Source organism: Panthera tigris, chromosome C1, assembly GCF_018350195.1.
Source record: "Panthera tigris isolate Pti1 chromosome C1, P.tigris_Pti1_mat1.1, whole genome shotgun sequence".
Lineage (NCBI taxonomy): Eukaryota > Metazoa > Chordata > Mammalia > Carnivora > Felidae > Panthera > Panthera tigris.
In genome coordinates, this window is record NC_056667.1 from 99,716,111 (window position 1) to 99,741,256 (window position 25,146).

General features: G+C 37.9%; 1 protein-coding gene across 2 annotated transcripts in view; it reads left to right on the forward strand.

The window, feature by feature from the left end:
* MAN1A2 (mannosidase alpha class 1A member 2) overlaps positions 1-23,406 on the forward strand; it is a 175,834-nt gene extending 152,428 nt beyond the window's left edge. For both annotated transcript variants that reach the window (XM_007075673.2, XM_042993842.1), the window contains exon 13: positions 22,951-23,406. In XM_007075673.2, the coding sequence (XP_007075735.1) occupies positions 22,951-23,083 (133 nt within the window). In that variant the 3' untranslated portion in view covers positions 23,084-23,406. The remainder of the gene's footprint in view (positions 1-22,950) is intronic.
* The last annotated feature ends 1,740 nt before the right edge of the window (positions 23,407-25,146 follow it).

Below are 25,146 nucleotides of genomic sequence, written 5' to 3' on the forward strand. Positions count from 1 at the left end.
AAGTAGATTTTCAGAAAAGATAATGAGTTACTTTTGACATATGTTCCCAAGAGGCATTTGCAAATATAGATCTGGAGCTCAAAATACAAGTGCAGGAAGCTTTTGAGGATGAAGAGAAAAGAAAGCATATATCTGCTGTTTGAAGATGGCTACATGTAACAAAGGAGGCATTCCAGGTTAGCTTGGCAGAGCGAACACTTGATTTATCCTCCACTCTCTCATGAAAGCCATTAAAATGACTATGGAGGGCTAAGCAGGTGCAATGTTCAAGGACAAAAAGAATGAGAAAGAAATCAACAGAGACAAGAGATGTCAGCAAATTTTTAGAAGATGGAAAACAGAGAAGGCTAAGTACCTGCATCAGGAGAAGTTAACTGGAAGCAAACTGGTGAGTGCTTTAGAACTTTGGAAAAACGCAGGACTTGACATGGTAGGATTGAAAACTGTAGAATTTTTAAGTAAGTTTATAGAACGAGTAGCTAGACCCCAGTCCCCCCCTGCCTCATCTCATCTCTACCACGAATGAAACTAGAGATGTCTTGTCCGAAGAGGTCAAATCACGGAGGCTGTGGGCTGCCGGGATGGCAGGCGCAGCTGAAGGTAGTAGATGGGAGATTGGAGGGCTCCTTTCCGGGGAAATGGATTTGCCTGCAAGAAGAAAATCCAGAGGCACTGCTACGTGAGGCTCCCTCAGCAAAATGGCCATTTCTTCCCCCATCCCCGAGTGGTGCAACCACCAGGAAATGCCAACATGCCTACAGTGTCTAGTCAGCATTTGGGGCTTCACTTTTAAATGTTAATGGGCAGTATTGACTTAGAAATATTTGTCAAAATAAATATGTAAGATATGTGCATGTTTATGTCTGTATGTTATACTTCAAGTGTTTAAAGTTTATTTAAAAAACAAAATATGAATACAACAAGGTAATTCAAGAAAATATCCCAGAACTAAAGGACATTAGTTTCCAGATTGAAAGCAGCCATCAAGATTCCAGCACAGTGGATGAAAACAGACCCGCACCAAGGCACAAGGCCATATTCAGAACACTTGCGGGTAAAGGAAAGATCCAGCAGCTTCCAAAGAGAGGGGGAATAAAAGTCTGAGAAAAACGATCTGACATCAGGCGGGGCTTCAGACTTCTCAAGAACAACAGTGAAAGCTAGAAGCAGTGGAGCAGTTGATTCAAAATTCTGAGAGAAAATTCCAACTTAGAATTCGAAGTTTCTAGTCATGCAGGTCTCACAAACCTACTTTCTCAGTTAATGTCTTGGAGGATATGTGCCATCAACGCTGAGTAGAAACCAAAAAAGAAGACTTGGAATTAGGGAACAAATGAAGGAAAGATCAAGAGATTTATCAGTCTAGATTGAATGGGACAGAAGGCCCTGGAGGGATTTTCTCAAGATTGAATTTGTAGAATATTTATATCCGCATATTTTAAGAGGAGATTTAGGCTCTTGAAAATGGTGGCATATTATTAGTAATACAAGACAGTCTGCTCTTTAGGTGAGGGGAGGGATTATGGAAGAAAGGAAAAGCCAGCCTTGACTAGCTTTCAGCTCAGGAGGAATTGCTAAACTGGAAGCATTTTGTTTGGAGACTGGACTGTTACACAGAAATAGGAGGTAATACCACTGTGCCATACTTGCAAGAAAGAGTCTTTGATAACGGGTTTGTTTGCTCTGAGGACTGTTTTTTTCATTGGTTTTTAGCGACGTAGCAGGTAATCCAGGGCCCCTTAAGTTACAACAATTCCAAGAGACATATCTGTACCTCAGTATCTACATCTGTTAACCTAGGTCTCGTTTGGCTTTTTCGTCGGATCTCAGCACAGTGCTGTTGGGTCTTGATTCGAAGGTCTGATAAGCATACTTGCTGAAGACGCATTCCCATCTGTTCTTCTGCGTTCCTATATATTAGGCATTAAAGGCTGCAAGAAATCACAGGTTATTGGAACCATGGTCCTCTTAAAAGTTTGTTATTGAAAGAGAAACACTGTAAAGGCCAAGCTTGCCACCACAGTGTGTCTGCCTTCGGTGGGAAAATCTCTGGGGGCAGAAGTTATGTTTTGTGTGGCTTCCTGTGAATCCTCCTTATGTACTTTTTCCCCCTTCCTATCTCTTAAAATTCAAACTTCGAATATAATAGCAAAATTCTGGAAAACTATGTAAGAATAGGTCAAGAGTCTTAGTTAAAGCTATAGAAAAAAATTTATGTACAAGGGTGTTTAGTGCATTTATAAAAACAGAGTTATTACATGTTTAGTAACAGTTAGATGGTTAAATAAATTATGGCACATCCACAGTGGATATTATGGATCCAGTAATAGAGACTCCTCATGGTATAATTAATAGGCTATTACCTGCACATATACACATATAAATATATACATGTATATGTATACACACATGTATAGATAAAACATGTAGATAAATGTCTTCATATGTATTTCCACATCAAAACATTGTTTTTACTTTTGTAATCAGAAAAAAACCAGTCTTTTAAGTAAATTCAACTACAACCGTATTTTCCTGCCTCAAATTTAATTGCTGTTTTTGTGCCTAGAATCAAAAGGAATTTTTTGAGCTGCAAGAAAATTTAGAGGTCATTCATTCCAACAGAAACCACCACAATCCATTTCTTCCTCCTACACACATTCCCAGTGCTAAAAGTATCTTTACAACATACAGAGTATTGTGTCATAAAGTCTTCTGTTAATCTTTTCGGTTGATGGGCAGCTCACTGCCTCGGAAGGCTAACCTATGCCACTGTTCAAAAGCCTTTCTTATTAGAAAACTCTTTCTTACATTGAGTTAAAATCTGCTTCACTGTGAGCTCCATTCAGTGATACATGTTTTGCCCTTTGGAAGTATACAGTCTGCTGCATATTTGCCAGGCTAAAGATTGCAGATTTGTGTACTATTTCTTTCTATGGCACTGGTCTGCTTGCCTTCTGTGGACATGAGTCCATGGTTTTCTGGACTGAACACTGCATTTAAGATGTGGTTAAACCAGTTCAGGTTACCAGTCCCTACTTTGGTCATTATAGTCACATCAATGCAAGATAATACTCTTCTATTTTCTAGTAACCCTGTCAGTATAGCTTGAAATTTTGCTATTGGTCTTTTTTTTTTTTTAATGTTTATTTTTGAGAAAGACAGAGTGCAGGCGGGGGAGGGGCAGAGAGAGCAGGAGACAGAAAATCTGAAGCAGGCTCCCACTGTCAGCGCAGAGCCCTATGCAGAGCTCAAAACCCATGAACCAAGATTATGACCTGAGCCGAAGTTGGGATACTTAACTGACTAAGCCACCCAGGCGCCCCAGTCTGTTTTTTTTTTTTTTTTTTAACATGAACTAGGATAATTACTTTCTTCTATTTGATGTAATTAATTTTTCCAAAATTTATTTCATTTTATCTTTATCCTTATTAAATTTTACTTTGTTAGATTTAACATATTCTGATTTGTTGAAATTTTTTGAACTGTTGCATTTTTCATTTAATGTATTAGCTCTTCTAGCTTTGTGACACTCACAGATTTAATGTCTTCTCTATATATACCAAATTCATCAGATCATACAGACATCTCTACCAGTACATATTTGTCTGTCTTATCCCAACTCTTCCCCGTAGTAACTATGTGGACAAGTTACTGAATTTTCTGCCTCAGGTTTATCATATGTAAAAAGAAAATTAATAATAGTATCACCTGAAAGGGTTGTTATGGAAATTAATATAGTGAAGCACTTAGAAGTATATCTGGCACAAAATACACGGTAGCAGGTGGAAAGTCATTGCAGGATGGTTGTGCTAATAGTTGGGGAAAGAAGCTAGATGCGAAGCAAAGGAGAACAAGGGCAGACTGGAACTCACAAGGACAAATGATCCCTTATCTGTGTCTCGTGGCCTCCGACTTTGATAAGCAGCTAATTTGCAGAAGAAGCTGGCACCCTTTGCCATGGGACTCTATATGCCTGGCTTAAGAACTGGAAAAATGACTGAGGAGCTCCAACAGGAGTGGCAGGTGTTGAAGGTCTGGCAGCCTCCCCGCCCTGCAAGGTGAGCCAGGCAGTGACCGGCAAGTGCATCGTGTTAACAGCACATGGCAACACTAGACTCCTCTGACGCTTGGTGGGTGCCGACATACTTCGGCCTCCGGCTCACGTGCAGGGTCTGTCTTCTGTAGCCAGCTCTAACCCACGAGCATACAGAGAAAGTGGTTCTGACAAATGTAGTTCCAGCTTAGCTGTGTTTGACAAAGTACACAGTCACTGCAGGGGACAAGCCCTTCCAGACAATAAAAGAAATTATAAGCTACTTTATATCATATAGTGTGCAATATTTATACATAGAGGATCATTTAAAAACTGTTAATAAAGCTATAAAAACCAAGAGGTTAGTAGTGGTACAAGAGTAAATGGAGCAGTGGAACAAAACAGAGTTCAGAAATAAGCCCTCTTGTGTGTGGGAATTTCATCTTTGTAGAAAATCCATCCAGATCATTGAAGAAAAGTTAGATTAGTTACTAGAGGATACTAGGAAAACTGTTCATTAGGAAGGAGTCATGGCTAGTTCGCTGGATCCCTGCTAAATACCAAAAACTGATCTTACATAGAACATGCTTTAAATATAAAAAATGAAATAAAATCATGAAAAAAGTCGGAAATGTTTGTTCCCAACTCTGGGGGTGAGGATGCATGGCACAAACCCCAGAAATCATAGAAGGAAAAGATAAAACACTTTAGCCACTTGAAAATGGAAAACATCCCCAAGGGGAAAAAAAAAAGAACACTAAAGTAAAAGGTGGCATGCTGGGAAAACATATTTGCAATTCATTTGATAGTAGAATAACTGAAATTTGAAATTAAGGAACAAAGGCTAAGCTAAAATAAGTAAAGGCAGTTCACTGAAAATAAAGTTGGACAATACTGTAAACACATGAAAACTAAATGTTTGACCCACTCATAGAGAAATGACGTAAATTAATAATCAAATATTATGTTTTACTATCAGATTACCTCAGATTTTAAAAATTTATATTCTGGTGTGGGCAGGGATATAAGGATCTAGTCATACAGGAGGGGTGAGAGTGTTGTTTGATGTGGGGGGTAAAGATCATTGGGAAAGAACCTACTGAAATACTAAGTTCACATTAATTTTGCTCCGGTAGTCCTACTTTTCGAACTGTCCTGCAGGTATACTCCACCAGGTAAGAAAGAGGGATGAAAAAGATGCCTCTTGCCTCCACATTGTCCACCTTCTTTGCTCCTATATTGAATAATTGAGATTAAGTGCTGCATGTATCTTTTCGGTCACGTCTCCTGCTGAACCACTTAGCAGGTCTATACCTGCTTACTATGCATTTCCACTTACGTGTCCTTCTCTTGCTGCCCCTTCTGCATGCGATTCCTCATTCCTTTTTTATCCCTAACAAACTCTTAACTAGGTTTTCAAGGTGTAGCTTAGATATCACTGTCTGTGAGTTCTCTCCAACACTAAGGCAGAATTAATCGATCCTTAATTATACTCACGATACTTCCTTGTCCTAATAGACTACAGGAAATATTAATGCCCTAGAGTTTAGTTTCACGTTTGGGTTACAGTATACACTCAACAAATGTTTGTTGAATGATACAGAATGAACAGCTTAGCTCTTGTCATATTTAAAATTAGTTGTGTAAACATCTTTTTCCTCTATATTGTGCAGTTCCTCAAAAATCAAGGCCAAATGGATTGTTTTTAATATAGCTTTTTTTTAATCATAAAAATAAAATGTGGATATGGCAAAATGAATTAAACAGAAAAAAAACGGAGAAGAAAAATTTCTCTGGATTCCACATCCAGTCTCACTTCCCAAAGATAACTATTATTCAACAGTTCTTGAGGTATCCTTTTAGAGGTTTTCAGGGTATAAGCAAACATGTAAAAATATATATTTATAATGTGTATCCTTTTAATAGCCTTTTCACCCCTCCCCTCCCCACAGATGCAATCATGTATACCTGCTGTTCTGAGACTTGCAATTTTCATCTTACTCTTTATCTAGAAAAGGTTTCCATATGGACACATAAATCCACTGAGGAGTATGTCATTTGCTTAATCAGTACTCTATTGTTAGATATAGAAGTTCGTTCTAGTTTTTTGCTGTTATAAACGTTTCAGTGAGTATCCTTTTATATAAAACTCTGCTCCCTGTATGAATATAAATAGTCATTTATATTCCTTACAGTAGAATGGCTGGGTCAAGGGGCATGTGCATTTGAGTTATGATCATTTTAGTTAAACAGAGTTAAGTCTAGAGAACTAACTCTTCACAAAACTTCTCACAGATGGAAAGCTCTGAAAGTTCAGGGGAAAAAGTATTTTAGAAAATTAACTGATTAGAAACATTAGAATTGAGAATATTCTGAGAAGTAACAAAATATTTAGATAGTACTTGATACGTAAAGTAAGCTTTGAATGAGTAGGCTTTTTAGAAGTCAGTCTTAAATTATTTTGAATTTTTAAGTGATTCAAAATAAACTCAAGAGAATAAGTCACTTGATTTTTTTTTCTATAGGTTAAGAACACAGATAAAAAGTCAAAACTGTTGGAAGTTCTTAGGAAATTAATAGGGATAAAGGTTTCAGAATTTGCTCACCCTTTTAAACTATTATTTCCTGGGGTTCTTAATTCTACCTCTACTCTTGATGTGTCCTTATCTACTAAGTAAATGGTGATCAGAATATAGAGATGACACACTGTAGTGTATGAAATAATTCATCCAACAAATACTTGATGCCTCATATGTGCCTTTGCTGTTTTATGTGCCAGAGATAACAGCAGTGAATGTATAGAGAACAGTCTTGACATCAAGGAACTCACAAATTGTGTTCACACTCCCCTTGACTTCCAACTGCTGTGTTTTTTGAGTGCCTGTCCGTAAAAATAGGCCCTGTGTATATATATCATCTGTACTTTCCATTATTCTCTCGTCTTTCCTTTATTTTTTTCAGCACTATTCCCACCTGATACATGCATTCGTTTTTTTATCTGTCTCTACCAGTAAGTAGAATGTAAGCTTCATAACTGCAGGAACTTTTCCTTTTAACTACTCTCACCTCCCTAGCACCCAGTACGCAGTGTAAGAGACACTCAATAAATATGTGTTACGTAAGAACAAAGTTGGCTATTTGCATCTGTACTCTGATGCTCTTAGGTCGTAGTTTGTTTTTCCAGCCTTATTGAGATCTAATTGACGTACAGTGTTGTGTAAATGTAAGGTGTACAGAGTGGTTATTTAATACATCTGTCTTAATTGTAATATGATTACCACCCGTAGTGTTAGCTAATGCCTCCATCATGTCACGTACTTAACCATTTCTCTTTTGTGAGAACGTTTAAGATCTCTCTCAGCCACTTTCAGGTATATAATACAGCATTGTTGACTGTAATCTAATGCTCTACATTAGATCCCCAGAACTCACCTTCCAACTAGAAGTTTCTACACGAGTATGGCCTTTGAAGATTCCACTTATGGATATCGTATGATCTTTGTCTTTTCTTGTCTGACTTATCTCACTTAGCATAGTTCCCTCAAGGTCCATCCATGTTGCAAATGGCAGGAAATCCTCTCTCTTAGGGCTGAATAGTATTTCTGTGTGTGTGTATGTGTGTGTGTTTTATGCATACCATGTCTTCTTTATCCATTCATTAGTTGGTAGACACATAGGTTATTTCCATATCTTGGCTATTGTGAAGCTTAACGGTGCAATAAACATGGGAATGCGGATATTTCTTTGATACACTCTTTTCATTTCCTGTGGATGCATACCCAAAAGTGGGATTACTGGATCATAAGGCATTTTTATTTTTAATTTTTTGAGGAATCTCCATAGTGTTTTCCATAACAGCTGCACCAGTTTACATTCCCACCAATAGCACGCAACATCTCTCTTGTTTTTTTGATGACAGCCATTTTAACAGATGTGAGTTGATATCATTATGGTTTTGATTTGCATTTCCCTGATGATTGGTGATGTTGAGCGTGTTTGCATGTGCCCGTTCATCATTTGCATGGTTTTCCTGGACAGATGTCTATTTAGTTCTTTGGCCCACTTTTTAATTGCTTCATTTTTGTTATTGAGTCATATGAGATCTTTATATATTTTCTATGTTAACCCTTTATCATATATGCAATTTACAAATATTTTCTCTGATTCTATAGGTTGTCCTCCATTTTGTGTGTGTGTGTGTGTGTGCATGTGCGTGTGTGTGTGTGTGCGTGTGTGTGTGGTTTTACTCTGCAGAAACCTTTTAGTTTGGTGTAGTTCCATTTATTTATTTTTGCGTTGTTTTCTGCACTTTTGGTGTCAATAGCCAAAAAATCATTGCTGAGGCTCAAGTCAAGGAGCTCTTTCTGTGTTTTCTTCTAGGAGTTTTGCAGTTTCAGGTGTTAAATGGTAGTTTTTAGTTGTGTCATTTTATCATTTCCAATTATATATATTTTTAAATTTTTTTTCGTGTTTTACCCATTTTCTGAGAGAGAGCAGGGGAGGAGCAGAGAGAGAGAGGGAGACACAGAATCCAAAGCAGGCTCCACGGCCTGGAGCCTGATGTGGGGCTCGAACTCATGAACCATGAGATCATGACCTGAGTTGTAGTCAGACGTTTTAACTGAATGAGCCACCCAGGCACCCTCTAATTATATTTTTAAGGCACTCTCTGATCATCCTATATAAAATTTCAGATTGCTCCCTTTTCCCGTATCATTTCCCCTTACTTCACCTTTACTCCACAGCACCCAACTTCTAACATACTATGTCATTTCCATAGGCATTCCCCAACTTAGAGTATAAGCATATACTATATAAGCATAAGGGCAGTGATTTTTGTGTATTTTATTCTATCTCTGTATCTATGGTGGGACCACACCTACTTGTTTCAGAATTAAGTATCTGTTAAATAAAAGATTGAATTATTTGATTCCAAGAGAGACAGCTGAAAAAGAACGATTTTATACGGTCTTGCAAAAATGGGAACAGGAGAAGAGACCTACTTTATTTCTTGGTTGAGGCTCCAGGCTTAAATTCAGAATTCAGTTAGTGCTAGAAGATCGCTCACAGTGAATGCGTGAAGGAGTTGATGAAGCAGGAAGAAAAGGCCCAGGACCTTTGAAATGAGATGTCAAAAGTGAGGGCGTCAGGGCAGTGGACCTGCTTTCAGTAGAGGCAGAGGTTGAGATGCCCACAAGGAGAGCAGAAACCATGCACGCCAACTAGTGCTGGAAGTTTTGGTGCACCTGGGACCGTGGTTCTGAAGCTTGTGCTTGCGTCAGAATCACCTGGAAAGCTTGCAAAACAAGATTGCTGGGCTCTGTCACCAAAGTCTGATTAGTCATATTGAGTGGGGTCTAAAAATCTGCACTTGTAACAAGTTTCCAGGTGATGCTGATGCTACTGGTCTAGGGAATCACACTCTGAGAACCCCTGACACCTGTGAATCAGTAAACCATTATGGAAGAAGTTAGGGATCAAGGAATTCCCTGCACTGACGAGGGATAGCCAGTACACCTTGAGGTCGGGTGGGCAAGTCATTGCCAAGTGCCTGTTCATGTGATCCAGTCTCCTCAAATGGTATACTGGAGGACCAAAACCATGGTCTCCCTGTTTTCTGATTCCTCTTAGGATGTCCCACAGTGTCACAGTGCAATCCAAATGTTAGACAGTAGGGACACACACATACACAGAGTGAATATCACTTTCACCATGAAGCATTTTTTTCAGTGTCAAAACTGTGTACTTTGAAACATCCTTGCCTTTTTTTTCCCTGCAGCAGAGGGAGCTACAACCCAAATTGTATTTATGTGGCAGTAACACATAATAAGGTTATTTTCCTTTTTCGTCCTTTTCCTTTAGTTTTCTTTATTTTAACTTTAAAAATCCACTTTATCGAAGTATTTTAGATGTGCAGTTCATTGTCTTGGGCAAATATATAAGCCTGGGTAACGACCACCCCAGTCACTCTGGAACATTTCCATCCTAGTCTTGCAGTGATGGTGGTTTTCACCCCACCCCCAACGCTTAGCTGCTTTTGATCACTGTAGGTTGCCTGTCTGGCCCTTTATATAATTGGGATCATGTAGTATGCACTTATTTGGGTCTGCTAATTTTTTCAGCATAATGTTTTTTAGATTAATCAGTGTTGTTGCATGTATCACTTTTTTCTTTGGTAAGTAGTATTCTGTTGTATGGATATACTGTGTTTTGTGTATCTGTTCTCTCTCTATTTTTTTGGTTGTAAAACTTGAGTTTATTTATAGAAAAACACATGGTACCATATAATTTTTTTCCTAAGGAAGTCTTAGCATATATACATGGTTATGTAGTTTAGAACAGCCCCAACCAAAATAATGCCCTGGCATATTATTTTTTTAGTATATATGTATGTATTTTAAGTTTTTACTTAAATTCCAGTTAGTTAACATATAGTATAATATTGGTTTCAGGAGCAGAATTTATTGATTCATCATCTGCATACAACACCTAGTGCTCATCACAAGTGCCCTCCATAATGCCCATCACCCACTTAGCCCATCTTGTCTCCAGAAACCTTCAGTTTGTTCTCTATAGTTAAGAGTCTCAGGGCACCTGGGTGGCTCAGTCAGTTGAAGGACCCACTCTTGATTTTGGCTCAGGTCATGGCCCCAGGGTGATGGGATTGAGCCCTGCATGGAGCCTCCTTGAGACTGACTCTCTCTCTCTCTCTCTCTCTCTCTCTCTCTCTCTCTCCCTCCCTCCCTCCGTGTGTGTGTGTGTGTGTGTGTGTGCGCGCGCGCGCCCCTCTACCCCTGCTCACACTCTGTGTCTCTCTCTCTAAAATTAAAAAAAAAAATTAAAAGAACCTTTTTTTTAATTAAAAAAAATATTTTATTCATTTATTTTTGAGAGAGAAGGAGAGTGCAAATAGGGGAGAAGGACAGAGAGAAAAGGAGACACAGAATCCGAAGCAGGCTCCAGGCCCTGAGCTGTCAGCACAGAGCCCGATGTGGTGCTCAAACTCATAAACCATGAGATCGTGACCTGAGCCAAAGTCGGATCCTCAACTGAGCCACCTAGGTGCCCCCACCCCCGAAAAAAAGAGTGTCTTATAGTTTGCTTCCCTCTCTTTTTTTCTCCCCTTCCCCTATATTCATCTGTTTTGGTTCTTAAATTCCACGTATGAGTGAAATCATATGGTATTTGTCTTTCTCTGACTTATTTTGCTTAGCATTATACTCTCTAAATCCATCCACGTGATTGCAAATGGCAAAATGCATTCTTTTTTATGGCTGAGGAATATTCCATTGTGTATATATATACCACACCTCCTTTATCCATTCATCAATCAATGGATCTGTCTTCTCTTTGATGGCATTAGTCATGTGCTTTTGAAAGGAATCAGGGAAAGAAGAGGAATTATGTTTGTTTAGCATTTGATTACATGTATCTAGCTCTTAATTTTTTTATTTCTAGGAATTTTTTAATTCTTCCCTTAAAAGTAATGGTATCTAATTTGCTATTATCAAATAAACAATTATTACCAGTTTGCCATTATTAAATAAAATATTTAAATATTTTAATCTTGGTGCTTCTTAGAGATGGTAAAGAAGAACCCATAGCAGTCAAAATTTGTGGCACTGGTCTTCCTGTCAAAACTCAAGTAAATATCGTTGCCTAAAGTTTGTTATTCAAAATTTGAAATGCCTTTTAAAAATTTCTAGTGAGACTTCCAGTTCTCCCTTTGCAAATAATTTTACTAATCAAGTTTTTTCTTGATATTTTAGCTAGGTTTGCTAATTAGCTGCTCTTTCTAGAGAGAATATTTTAGAATGATAAAGCTAGTAATACATGAGGAGAGTAATAGACTTGTGACCAGGAAATATACCAGAATGCTAATGGTAGCATCTAGGAGGTAAGTATGTGTGGGTTTCACTGTAAAATTCTTTCAAAGTTTCTGAGGTGTGAAGGTTTTATAGTAAAATACTAGAGCGGGGAGGAGGGGAAAGCTAGTGAATTGTTGCACAGGACAGATATTGTTACAAATGTTGCTATCCTGTCCTCTGGTAGTTCTGGTTTTGCTTTTTATAGCTCCTGTTATCTGCCTGCGCCTGTAAAGTTATTCTCAGTATAAGCAAATGAAAGCCCAGTTAGCCAGCTATCAGACTATTAAAGCTTATCCCCTAGTGAACAAGGTTTTGAAGTAGGTTCAAAGACAGTTCTGATAATGGTTTTGTCAATAAAGCATCAAGGGTAGTATGACTTTTAAGTTCATAAGCAAAAGTGTCTTAAGTAATATATTTGAGAGAGAGGCAGGAATCAATGAGATGATTGGGGTGAGGATTGTTAGCCTAGGAAAAAATAATTCAAGAGGGAAGTCTGGGAAAACAGAGCCACTGTTCCCTTCCATTTATCTTTTATCTTGTCTGTAACTGGATCCTAAAGTTAACCTCCTGCCATGAGAGAAGGACTGTTTTTCCAGCTGGATGAGGAAAGTAGCATATGAGGTCTCCTGTTCTGTGCTTTTCTATGCTCTGACAGCTGATTTGCAAACTAAGTCCAATTCAAAAATATTTATTAAGTAACCACTGTCTTTCCAGAATTGTGCGATTTGGGAATTAAAGCATATGAAACATAATACCGTATGAGGAACTTGCAGGCTAGTTAAGAAATCTCTTCCTTCTGGCAACGGGCAAATTCAATAAAAGTACAGAGTATATAGTCAAGTACCAAATAGAATATAAGTCTTTTAGATTCAAAGAAGGGAAATTTGGCTTGGGCTAGAGCAGTCATGAAGAAAGTTTGAGATAATGCTAAATGATACCTCATATGTTAATAGGTGAGGCAAAGTAGAAAGTCATTTCATGAAAAGAGATCCAGCTTGAGAAAAGAAATGCTACCTCTCTTTAAAAAGACAGTAAGAGGGGCGCCTGGGTGGCTCAGTCGGTTAGGCGTCCGACTTCACCCCAGGTCATGATCTCGCGTTTCATGAGTTCAAGCCCTGCGTCGGGCTCTGGGCTGACAGCTCAGAGCCTGGAGCCTGCTTCGGATTCTGTGTCTCCCCTTCTCTGTCTGCCCCTCCCCTGCTTGTGCTGTCTCTCAAAAAAATGAATAAATATTAAAAATAAATAAATAAATAAAAAGAAAACTAGACTGACTAAAGAATATTCGTTAGAAGTAATGGGAGATAGGCTTCTAAAATCAAAATCAGGGAAGCAACTATATGGATGAACATTGAGAACATCATGTTAAGTGAAATGAGCCAGTCACATAAAAGACATACTGTTAGGATTCCACTTACATGAAGTACCAGTGACCAAGCTGGTTGATAGGAAGAGAAAGCAGAAGGTGGTTACCAGGTGCTGGGGGTAAGGGAAGGGGGAATTGTTGCTTTCAAGGGTATAGAGTTTCAGTTTGGCAAGGTGAAAGAGTTCAGGAATCTGTTTCACAATAGTGTGAATATAGCAACACTGCTCAGCTTAAAAATGGTTCAGATGGTAAATTTCTTTGTCTCTTTTTTAAAGTGGACACACAGTGTTCCATTCGTTTCAGGTGTGCAACATGCTGCTTCAACAGGTCCCTGTATGCTGTGCTCACCGCAAGTGTAGCTGCCATCTGTCACCATACCGTGCTGTTACAGTACCATTGCCCACATTGCCTGTTGTGACCTTTTATCCACATTATCCATTTATTCATTTTATAACTGGAAGCCGGTTTCCCTCTCCCCTCCCCCATTTTACCCATTCCTCCACCACCTCCCCTTTGGCAACCATCAGTTTGTTCTCTGTGTGGGTCTGTTCTGCTTTTTGCTTGTTTATTCCTTTATTTATTTATATTTATTTTTGATTCCATAGATGAGTGAAATCAGAGGGCATGTATCATTCTCTGACTTTTTCCACTTAACATAATACCCTCCAGGCCCATCCATGCTGTCACAAATGGCAGGCTCTCATACAGTGGTAAATTTTATATTGTGTGTTTTCTTACCACAATAATAATAAAAAAAAAGAAGCAATGGCACACTAAAAAGGGAATCATAAGGTAAAATGCAAAGCATCTACACTTTAACTCCAACCTCTTCCTCCAATCCTTATAACCTATACTAGGGCTGAAATTAAAGGAAAACAAATATGGCTGAGAGAAAATTAGAGCCCTAAAGGAAGAAAAGTAACTTATTTTAAATGACTGCAAGGATCCTAAGAAATTACATATCAAGGTGCTACTGCAAATGTAATATTATAATCAGTATTCTTTCAGGAATGATGGAGGGAAACAACAGAATAGCTAGCTAATTTTAAAGAAGGGGAAAAGTTGGATTGAGGAAAATAAAAGTAGATGGATTTAATGTCCATTTTCACGAAATTCTAGAAAGTCATGATATGAAGACTCTGGAGAAGAATTAGTAATCAAGAAAAACCAGAAAGGCTTCCTCAGAACAAGTTCTTGGTCCACCAACTCTAATGTCCTTTGTGGATTGGTTTAATAATAGAGGATTAAGTGATTCCATGAACATGGAATGGAAGAGCAGGCCTCTTCCTCTAAGATGAAGTCACAAGGTTCAGAATTTACCCTTCCACCCAAAGCAAACAGATAAATAATATAGGATACAGTGGCTTTCAAAACACCGGAGAGGAGGCAGTGAAGGGATGTGATCTCTGAGAGACGGGAGACGAACGAGCAGCCCAGGGTTTGCCCCAGCTTGCCGCCTCCATAAGTTTCTGGGCCACAGCATAGGGCAGGGTACCTGAGGCACAGTCTCCCTAAGGAGTTGGAATTGTGAGTCCAAGGAAACTAAGATAGCTGGTGTTCACAGGAGAGAGCTGCACAGAGAGAACCCGGGAGAATCCCCAAGAGTATTCAGCAGAGGAAAGAAACAATGCCTGAGTTTGGGGGAAAGAATCATCTATGAGGGTTAAAGGGAACAGCTTACGGTGATCACACAAGGCTCAGGAACAGTCAGTGCCTATTCCCAATAGCCTGGCTGGAAAATCTCATAATTTCACAGGGCACTGAGTAGAGTACTTGGGACAGTCCTGCCTCAGTAGTGGGGAACAATTTATTGCTTTGGATCTACATAATCACAAACGTAAGTCCTGAAGGGATCAAGCTGTTTCCAAGTAACTTAACTATATATCTGGACAAAACTCAAGATTTATAGGAATACAAAATTATCCATCAACCAAAAGGTAAAACTCCTAATGTCTGGCATCCAGCCAAAGATACCGTGTGTACAGTAAGGCAGGAAAATATGATCAACAATGAAAATAATCAACTGAAACTAAGAATTCATATAGCTGTTAGAATTAGCAGATGACATTAAAACAGTTGTTTTGATTATATTCCATATATTCAAAAACTTAAGTAGAAACATGGATATAAAAACCCAAATCAAACTTCTAGAAATGGAAACTGCAATGTCTGTGTTGAAAAAAATACCATATAGAATTAATAGTAAATTAGACATTGTAAAAGAAAAGATTAGTGAACTTGAAGACATTGCAATTAAAATAAAAATGAAATGAGCAAAAAAAGAGAATCTTATAAAAATGCAGAGAGTATTGGTGAGCTGTGTAACAACTATAGGTGGCCTAAAATATGTGAAGTTGAAGTTTCTGAAGGAGAGGATAGAGAAATGGATTAAAAAAAATATATTGGCCCAAATCTTTCCAAACTTGATGTAAACTGTACACCCACACATCCAAAAAGCTGAATAAACTCCAAGGACAAGAAACATGAAGATTAATTACTTCACTAAGGCACCTTAAAACCAGTTGATAATGAAAAGAATCTGAAAAGCAACCAGAGGAAAAAAGACAAGTTAGGTAAAAAGGAGCAAATATAAGAATGGCAGCAGCGTGCTCATTGGAAACAAGACTAATATTCCTCATATATATATGGTTTTAGCAAATCAAATCTAACAACCTATTAAACAGGTAATACATCATGACCAACTGGATTTATTTATCCCAGGCGTGGAGATTTGATTTAACATTTGAAAATCAGTGAGCTGAAAAAGAAAAACATATGATCACTTCAATAGACCTAGAAAAGTTATTTGACAAAATTGAACTTCCTTTCCTGATAAGACTCTTAGCAAACCAGGAATGGATAGGAACTCCCTCAACCTGATAAAGGGCATAAGGGAAAAACCTACAGCTCACCTCATACTGAAAAACTGAATGTGTTCCTCCTAAGATCAGGAATAAGATAAAGATGTCTGCCTGTTCTCTTCACTTCTATTTAGTCTTGGACTGGAGTTTCTAGCTAGTATAGTCAGCCAAGAAAAAGAAACAAAAGATATCCAGACTAGAAAGGAAGAAGGAAAACAATCATTTTTTTCGTAAAAAAAAACCAAAAACAAAAAACCCGTGATTATCAAGGTAGGAAATTCTAAGGAGTTCTCAGAAAGTTACTAGAATTAACAAGCATTTAGCAGAGTTGTGAATGCAAGATTAAGATGTCTGAATTAATTATGTATATACTAACAATAAACAATCAAATTGAAAGTTAAACCACTTAACAATAGTGTAACGTTATAAAATATTTAGGGGTGAATCTTGACAAGACACATAAAAGACCTGAACACTGGACACTAAAACTCAGTGCTGAAAGAAATTAAAGATCTAATTAAATGGAGAGATTCACTTGGGTGATGGACTCAGTATTGTTAATTCTCCCCAGATTGATCAATCTGTAGATTAAATGAAATCCCATTCGAAATCTCAAGAGGTTTTTTTATAGAAATTAATAAGCTGTTTTTAAATTTAATGTTGAAATGTGAAGAACCTAGAATAACCAAAACAAGTTTGAAAAAGAACACGGTTGAAAGCCTAACACTTCCTGGTTTCAAGATTTACTATAAAGCTATGATAATCAAAACACAGTGATATTGGTATAATGGTAGGTAAATATATCAATGGAACAAAATAGAGTCCAGAGAAAACCTGAGATATATTTGAACACCTGAGTTTTGACAGGTACAAAGGCATTGTGATGAGAAAAAAACAGGCTTTTCAACGAAAGGTGCTAGAATAATTTCTGTATGCATAAACAAAAAAATCTGTTCAAGGGGCGCCTAGGTGGCAAAGTCGTTTAAGCGTCTGACTCGGTTTCGGCTCAGATCACGATCTCACAGTTTGTGAGTTCGAGCCCCGCGTCAGGCTCTGCTCTGACAGTGGGGTAGCCTACTTGGGATTCTCTCTCTCCCTTTCTGTCCCCCCCACCCCGTCTTTCTTTCAAATAAATAAACTTCAAAAAAAAAAATCAGTTCAAAATGGATCATAGACCTAAATTTAAAACCAACAACTTTTAGTAGAAAACGTAGAAGAAAATTTTTGTGATCTTTGGCTAGGCAAAGATTTCTTAAATAACTACACCAGAAGCATGATACCTCAAAGAATGACTCGATCACTTGGTCTAAAAATTTTTATATACTTTTTGAAAAATGTTAAGTTTATTTATTCTTGAGAGACAGAGCATGAGCTGGGGAGGGGCAGAGAGAGAAGACTCAGAATCTGAAGCAGGCTCCAGGCTCTGAGCTGATCCAGGCTCTGAGCTGTCAGTGCACAGCCTGATGCGGGGCTCTGACTCACAAACTGCGAGATCATGACCTGAGCCAAAGTCAGACGCTCAACCGACTGAGCCACCCAGGCGCCCCTAAAATTAAAAAAATATCTACTCTTTGGAATATGTTTGAAAGAGTATGAAAGAAAGCAAAGGAATGAGGAGATACGGCACACACTTGCAAAGTAACTCACAAGAGACTTCTATCTGGGCTATATGACAAATTCTAAAAACTCAAAAATAAGATAACATGCAACCCAGTTTAAAACCTGGCAAAAGAACAGATACTTCCTAAAAGATACAAGGATGGTAAATATGTTCATGGAAAAAATACGTAACATGATCAAGTACAAATAAAAACTGTAGTGAGATACTACTATACATGTATTAGACCATCAAAATAGACCCACACCTGAAGAAATGTTGCCCTTCACTTTCGGACTTTGGACTTGTAGGGAGATGTAAGGTGTGGAGCATCATTTGAGGAGAAAGTCAAAAAAATCATGGAGATCCTGATTACTGGGGAAAAAATTGGCACTCAAGTCTTCTGCCAACCCAGAAAATCCTCTCCACAAATATAGCAGCAAAAGAAACCATTTAAAAAAATATTTTTATCGTTTAATAAGCGCTAAACCAGATTGCAGTTTGCATCACAGGCAGATTGCAAAGACAGAAAATCTCACCTTCCCATATAACCAGGCGGATACAATCCATTATATACATGTTCTGAAGATAAGTGATAACTCGTCCTTAAATAAGAGTACTCTCTCCACAGCACCATTTGCCATACATAGTGCATTCTAAATTCACGTGGTAATTGGGGTGGCCATCTATGTTAATTAGTTGTCTTTATCCAAAGGAAAAATCATATACTTCCTTCTCTGTGACACGGGGTAGTAAAGCTTTGGAGAAAAGGCACCTAAGCTAGCTTCCCACAGTGATGGAGACATTGGGGTGCATCTTCCTCGACGTTTACATTACAAAAGCAGGCCTTTAGAAAAAACTAAATTGTAAAGCTGGCTTTTAAAATGAGGTGCCTGTGTTTCAGAGGGACAATTAAAAGTTTTCTCAAGGCAGTGATCTAAGAAAAAGGGAAAGAAAGATAAGGTCTTTTGGCACCAGGAAAAACTTAACATTTCGTTATTAACCTTTACAAAACCTTTGCAACCCAGATTGTGTTGTACTGCTGAATTAACCATCCTTTGTCGTTGTCTTCCTCTGGGCTTTTTGTTATAGGAGCAGACCTCCTTTGTTTATGCTTATCCTATAGGATACCTAACCTCTGCATCCTAACTTATGCAGCCCCTAAAAGCAGAGGAAAAGGAGTCCCTCCCAGCTCCCTTATATCTCAAGATAAAGCCTAAGCCATTGCAGTGATCAGAAATGTCTGCTTTCTTCAGTTTATTCTTAAAAAAAAAAATGCATGTTTATTTTGCGCTTGAATTTGTAATATACCCACATTAGTTTTAATATTCTTTTTCTTCCCCACCCCTTCCCCCTAAGAAAAAAAACTTTAACGTTTGAGAAAAGATGTGGGGAAGAGCAGAGAGGGGCAGGTCTTTTGGAGAGATTAATAATGGCATGTTTTAATGTGTTACCTTTTAGAATATAATTTCCACTGAGTATCTTCAATTTGATTTGATTTCTAACCAGTCTGTTCCAAAGACATTATTTAAACATTATTAGTATAAACGAAATGGAAGTTTTAAGTACATTATTTTTCAAACAGTCTAAGGTTTTTTTTAGAAGTTACATGAGCATATACATGCAAGCCTCTTTGAATTGTAACATCTTCCCATAATATACTAGATATTAGCATAGTTAAGAAGAATAAATGAGTCATCAAGGCTTGGTTGATAAGTAAATAAAGCACTCAGTAAGCACACATTAACTTGACAGTTGGTTCTGTGAGCCTTACCATTTCTCTGTCGACCTTAAATTTGTCTCCTCAGATTTGCTGGACTTTTCTGTCTGTAAAAACTTGCCTGTTTGGTTACTGCCAACACTTGGGGGCACCACCACCTCCACTGAATACCTTGTCTTTAGATAAGAGACAGCTAGAAGAGACATATGTGAACAACATTGAAAATTAGCTCTGGGCGGGGGTTGGGGGGGGGCGCCTGGGTGGCTCAATTAAGCCTCCAGCTCTTGATCTCTCGAGTTTCACGTTGCATGAGTTCGAGCCCTGTGTCGGGCTTTGTGCTGACAGGGAGGAACCTGCTTGGAATTCTCTCTCTACCCCTCCCCAACTTGTGCCTGTGAATGGGTGCTGTCTCTCTCTCAAAATAAACTTAAAAAAAAAAAAAAAACTCTAAAAATTAAGCTCCACATCCATTCAAACTGAAATGTACTTAATAGCACCTTTTTATATACCTACAGGCTTTGTCAGTGCTGTTTGTCATCTATTAAAACCATAGTTTAAGAAAAATGCTTAGTAGAGGAAAAATTGTAGTGTGGCAACTAATTTAGAGTGTAGACTTTGCTCAACTTTCGCAGCAAAACTCACTCTTCTCCAATTGTTCTGTTTTCAAAATCCTGGTGAAAAATCCTCTTCTGAATGTGTAATCCAAAGTTGAAAAGAATGTTTAGCTATATTATTTTAATTTCAAACATTGATTTTATTATAAATTTGTGAGAATGTATGTGGTGTGTGTTTATGTGAGTGTGTGTGTGTGTGTGTGTGTGTGTGTGTGTGTGTCACTGTATGTCTAAGCCCTGCTCTCCAGTCTTACTCCAGACCCCTTGGCCCAAGGAAGCCAGCAGCATCTAAGGGCCAGAGGTATCCTGGAGGTTGGGGGTGAAAGTTGTATTAGTTCCCAGCACTGCCTTAACAAGTAACCACACACTTGGTGGAATATCGGAGTCTGAAACCACTTCCCACTGAAGGTTTTCCTTTGCTGGTGGCGGCATCACTTTAATCTTCGCCTCTGGCTACACATGACCTTCTTCCCCGCGCGCGCGCGCGCGCGCGCGCTTGTGTGTGTGTGTGTGTGTGTGTGTGTGTGTGTGTGTGTCCAAATCTCCCTGTCCTTTCTCCTGTAAAGATACAAGTCATTGGATTTAGGGCCCACCCTAAATCCAGGATGATTTCATCTCAAGATCCTTGACTGATTAATTCCCAAAGACCCTCTTTCCAAATAAGGTCACATTCAGAGTCTCTAGGTGGACGTGAGTAGGGGGGCACTGTTCAACCCACTACAGTAGTTTTTAATTAAAGTCCATTTTTAAAATGATGGTTTAAGAATAATATCACTTTGATTATCTAAAACGTCCGCATTCGTTACTTTCTTGATTTTTCATAACCTGTGTTTATATCCGCTATGTTTCCATAGCATCTCCCGTGGAAAGGAATCATTTTTCTGGAAACTCTTGAATTTTCTGTCTCAAAGAGTGATGAGGTTAGAGCAAGCCTGATGCATCAGCCCACATTTAACAAGAGCCGTGGGATCGTACCGAGCCTAGCATTCCTGGACACGTCAGTCCCCCGAGCTCCACTGTGCTCCTAGTCCCAGAGTTAGCAGACCTGGCAGAGCTTCTTGCTATGCCCAACCAAGTCTGCTTTTTCATTTCCAATGTCTCTGCCCATGCCCTGGTGAATAAATCCGAGTCCGGCAGGTCTCAAGGTGTAGGGACAGGGAGTGAGGTTGGAAGCCTGTGACTGTCCATTCAGCTCTACCAGTTACAAAGTTGGTATACAGTCCCTGTTTATCTCAGTGCTGTGTTTTTACTCTGCCATCTAGAACTGTAATAGTAATCAGAAAAAGATTAATGTGCCTGTTTTTAAAATAGGGATTTCAGCAAAACCACTCTAAAGGACTTCTTCCGTGAAGCCTGATGCTAGGCCCAGCTAGTTATTGCTGAAATGAAGAGTTAGAACCTAGATTTCCTGACTCAGTACAGTTGGTTTTTTTATGCTTACTTTGATAACCCTTTAACAGAATTCAGATTAGAATGTGCTGAACATTATGAGTAAAAGTTATTGTTTGTGTCAGCCCTGTCATTTTGATTTCCAAGTGACCATCATGGCTTGCAGTGCCCGTGGAGAGGTCAGGAGTCTTGCTTTCATATAAACAATGTTACTACCTATTGAGAGCAATTCGAGATTCTTAGACCTCCTGTAAATCCATAGTGTTTCTGAAATTTTTATTTAACACTGCAGTAACTGCTCAAAGTATTAATACTTTGAGTAATACTAAAGTACTAAGTGCTTTAATATTATATAATATTATATATAATATAATAATATTATATATATATAATATATAGACTTTAATATAGAATATTATATATAATATATACATTATATATAACATATACATTATATATAATGTATATATTATATATATAATATTCTATATTATAGTCTATATATACACATATAATGTATATATACATTATATATAATGTATATATTATATATATAATATTCTATATTATATATATTATATATATTATATATACATTATATATAATCTATATTATAGTCTATATATTATATCTATTATATTATTATATATTATATTTATATGTATAAATATATTTAATATAATATAATAGATATAATATATTATATTATATATTATATATATAGAATATATATAATATATTTTATAATATATTATATTTATTATATTTATTTATTATATAATAAAGTACTTAATACTAAAGTATTAAGAGTATATAAAAGTCCTTGCTGGGGCACCTGGGTGGCTCAACCAGTTAAGCGTCTGACTCTTGATTTTCACTCAGGTCATGATCTTGAGGTTCCTGAATTCCAGCCCCACATTGGGCTCTGTGTTGACAGCATGGAGCCTGCTTGGGGTTCTCTCTCCTTCTCTCTTCCCCTCCCCCGTTCTCATGCTCACTCTCACGGTCTCAAAATAAGTAAACTTAAAAAGTCCTTTCTGTGTCCAAATAACGTACTAGTTAGTGCCTCAGTGTCTGCTAATAAATGTGAATTGATTAATTTCTAGTTGTCCTATGAACTGTAATTGGCCAAAACATATGACCAATGTTACATGTGACTCTTAAAAGAACATGAAATACTATGAAGCGGTTGTTTCATCCCGTTTCACAGCACTGTTGTCTGATGTGCTTCAGACAGGTAGGTGGGGCTTGTTTTCTAACCATCTTACTTCCAAAGTCTAGTTGTGCATCTTACTGGATTTTCTCACACACCGCACTCTTCTAGAAGTCATTGTGACTGTGTTTTAGATGATGTGAGTGACTGCGTGACTGAGTTTCATTGTGTGATGGTTTTCATCAAAGCTGCTCAAAGTAGGTTATTGGTTTCTTCTGCCACCATAGCTAGATCACACGATCTTCTTGTTGAATTCTAATCAAAGCTCATTTTTTCTCTCTTTTATTTTCAGATATTTGTATCTGCTGTTCTCCAGTGACGACCTTTTACCTTTAGACCACTGGGTATTCAATACAGAGGCTCATCCTCTGCCCGTGTTACATTTAGCCAACACCACACTTTCAGGAAATCCTGCTGTTCGATGAAAAGCAGCTCCAGAAAGACCATTCTCCCCTGTGTTTTGTTTACATGGACCACTACAGAAATCAGTCTGGAGGGGGGGCTTTTGGAAACCTGGACCTCATAAGTCAACATGGCAGGGTGAAACATGACTGTGCCCCACAAGACTTTTCAACTTGTAGATATCTCAACTTTGAAACGATTCCATTTTATACCTGACCAAAACATATTCTGGTATGTGTAGGACAGCGACCTGACACGCTTTGTTTTGTAAGGAGATGGTCACATGGGAAATCATGCCTGTTACTACTGTACTGTTTTTAGAGTCCTGGCATCCGGAGACCAGACTGCCTGAGAATAAGCCAAGAATGCGGAGCACCTTGTGGAAGTGAGGGATGGCCTTTGGAACTGATTATACATTTGTTCCTTCCAAAGTGGAGCAGCTTTCAAGTCAGATATTTACTCATCGTTTATCCCTTTTTTCTCCATTTTTAATGGAAGGAACTAAAACAAACAACAAAAGAGCAGTGGAACCGCATCAAGAGCAAGAAGTCTGGCAAAAGACAACAAAAGTACCTGTTCCTGTCTCAGTTTTCAGGTTCCCCGTTGGACGATCAGACTGGCAACCATTTCAACTCTCAATCTATTCCATCGAAATCTCTTGGTTCAATTTGATTTTCTCTGGGGGCATGATTTCACAAAGAATACTCTTCAAGTCTTCGTCTCCATACGGAATCATTGAAACTTGTTTATCGAAACCACTACTCACGAGCCTGGGTTTGGGATTTCGTGCATGTTGATCAGTCTAGTGTTGGTAGCATGACGACAAGTGGGGGAAATGCTGCAGTTTGTTGCCTTGAAACCCGTTTTGAGAGAGAAAGCCTTGGTTTTGTTGGTAGATTTTTTTCCCCGAACCAGCAAATCTACCAAGTGAATTTTATCCACTTTAACCTTCTTACAAATTTAGTAAAATCCCTCAACTTACAACTCTCTGTGGCTTGGCACAATTCGCTATACTATTATGCAGCTCCAAATTTACCTTGATGAGCCAAATTACTTTTACAACCTTACAAAATCAAAAACAAAATACAGTGAAACTTGCTCATACATTCTATCTGAAATGGGAACGGGGGGATCCTGTATTATCTCGTCAGATGAGCGAACTTTTCACAAATATTTTATGTCAAAAATAAAATTCAGCTTTTATTTTCTCCAAGGATATTTATAGAAATCCAAAGAATTAATCAGAACCACTTCGAAGTAATTTTTAGTGATAAAAGTGTGGTATAATTAATCATATTAATTAAATTTGGGATATATCTAAGGGAGTTTCTCTTACCATAAATAGATTTTGCAGTGATATTTATTTTTAAAGAAATTACTATTTCTTCATATTTGGGGGGAGGAACTGAAATTTTATCAAGAGCTGTATTGTAAGATAAATATGATTGTAAGTTTTCTGTCCCTTGAATTTGTGTCACAGTGCAAGACACTTTTTCTTCTTTACGTTTAATACAAACAGCTTCCATTGACAATAAAAGTTGGGAGCATTATAATCAGTCTAGTATTTACTCTGAACTTGAAGATTTCATGAAACAGTGTTTGTGCAAGAAGCCCACCTTGGAATTCTGAAGGCTTATTTTCTTATTTTGATAGCTTTTCTTTTTCATCTCTTATTAGCACGTAGCAGATTTTAATTGGAGAAAAGATTTAATAAATTAACATAATTAAGTATTTTCTAAGGGTGATCATCTTACGCCACAAATAGTCCTCACAGTTCAGCAGTCGATCCATAAATGATAACCAAGCCCGAGATTTTTCAGGATACATAGGAAATAAGGATGTGGAGCCAGTTGCATTATTTAAGTTTTTAAGAGAGTTAAATTTTAGCACACATTTTGAAATTATAGTATCTTTTACTACTTGAAAAGTTAAAATTTTGAAATGAGAAGGGGAGATGACTAACCTGAGAAAGGGAGAATATTTGGTTCTCAAAAAACGTTAGCCTTCCTCCTAAAAGTAGCATAAGCCCACTTAGGAGTCACTCAAAAACGTGAACCCCTTGAGGTGGCGAAGACCCAGAGCCGCT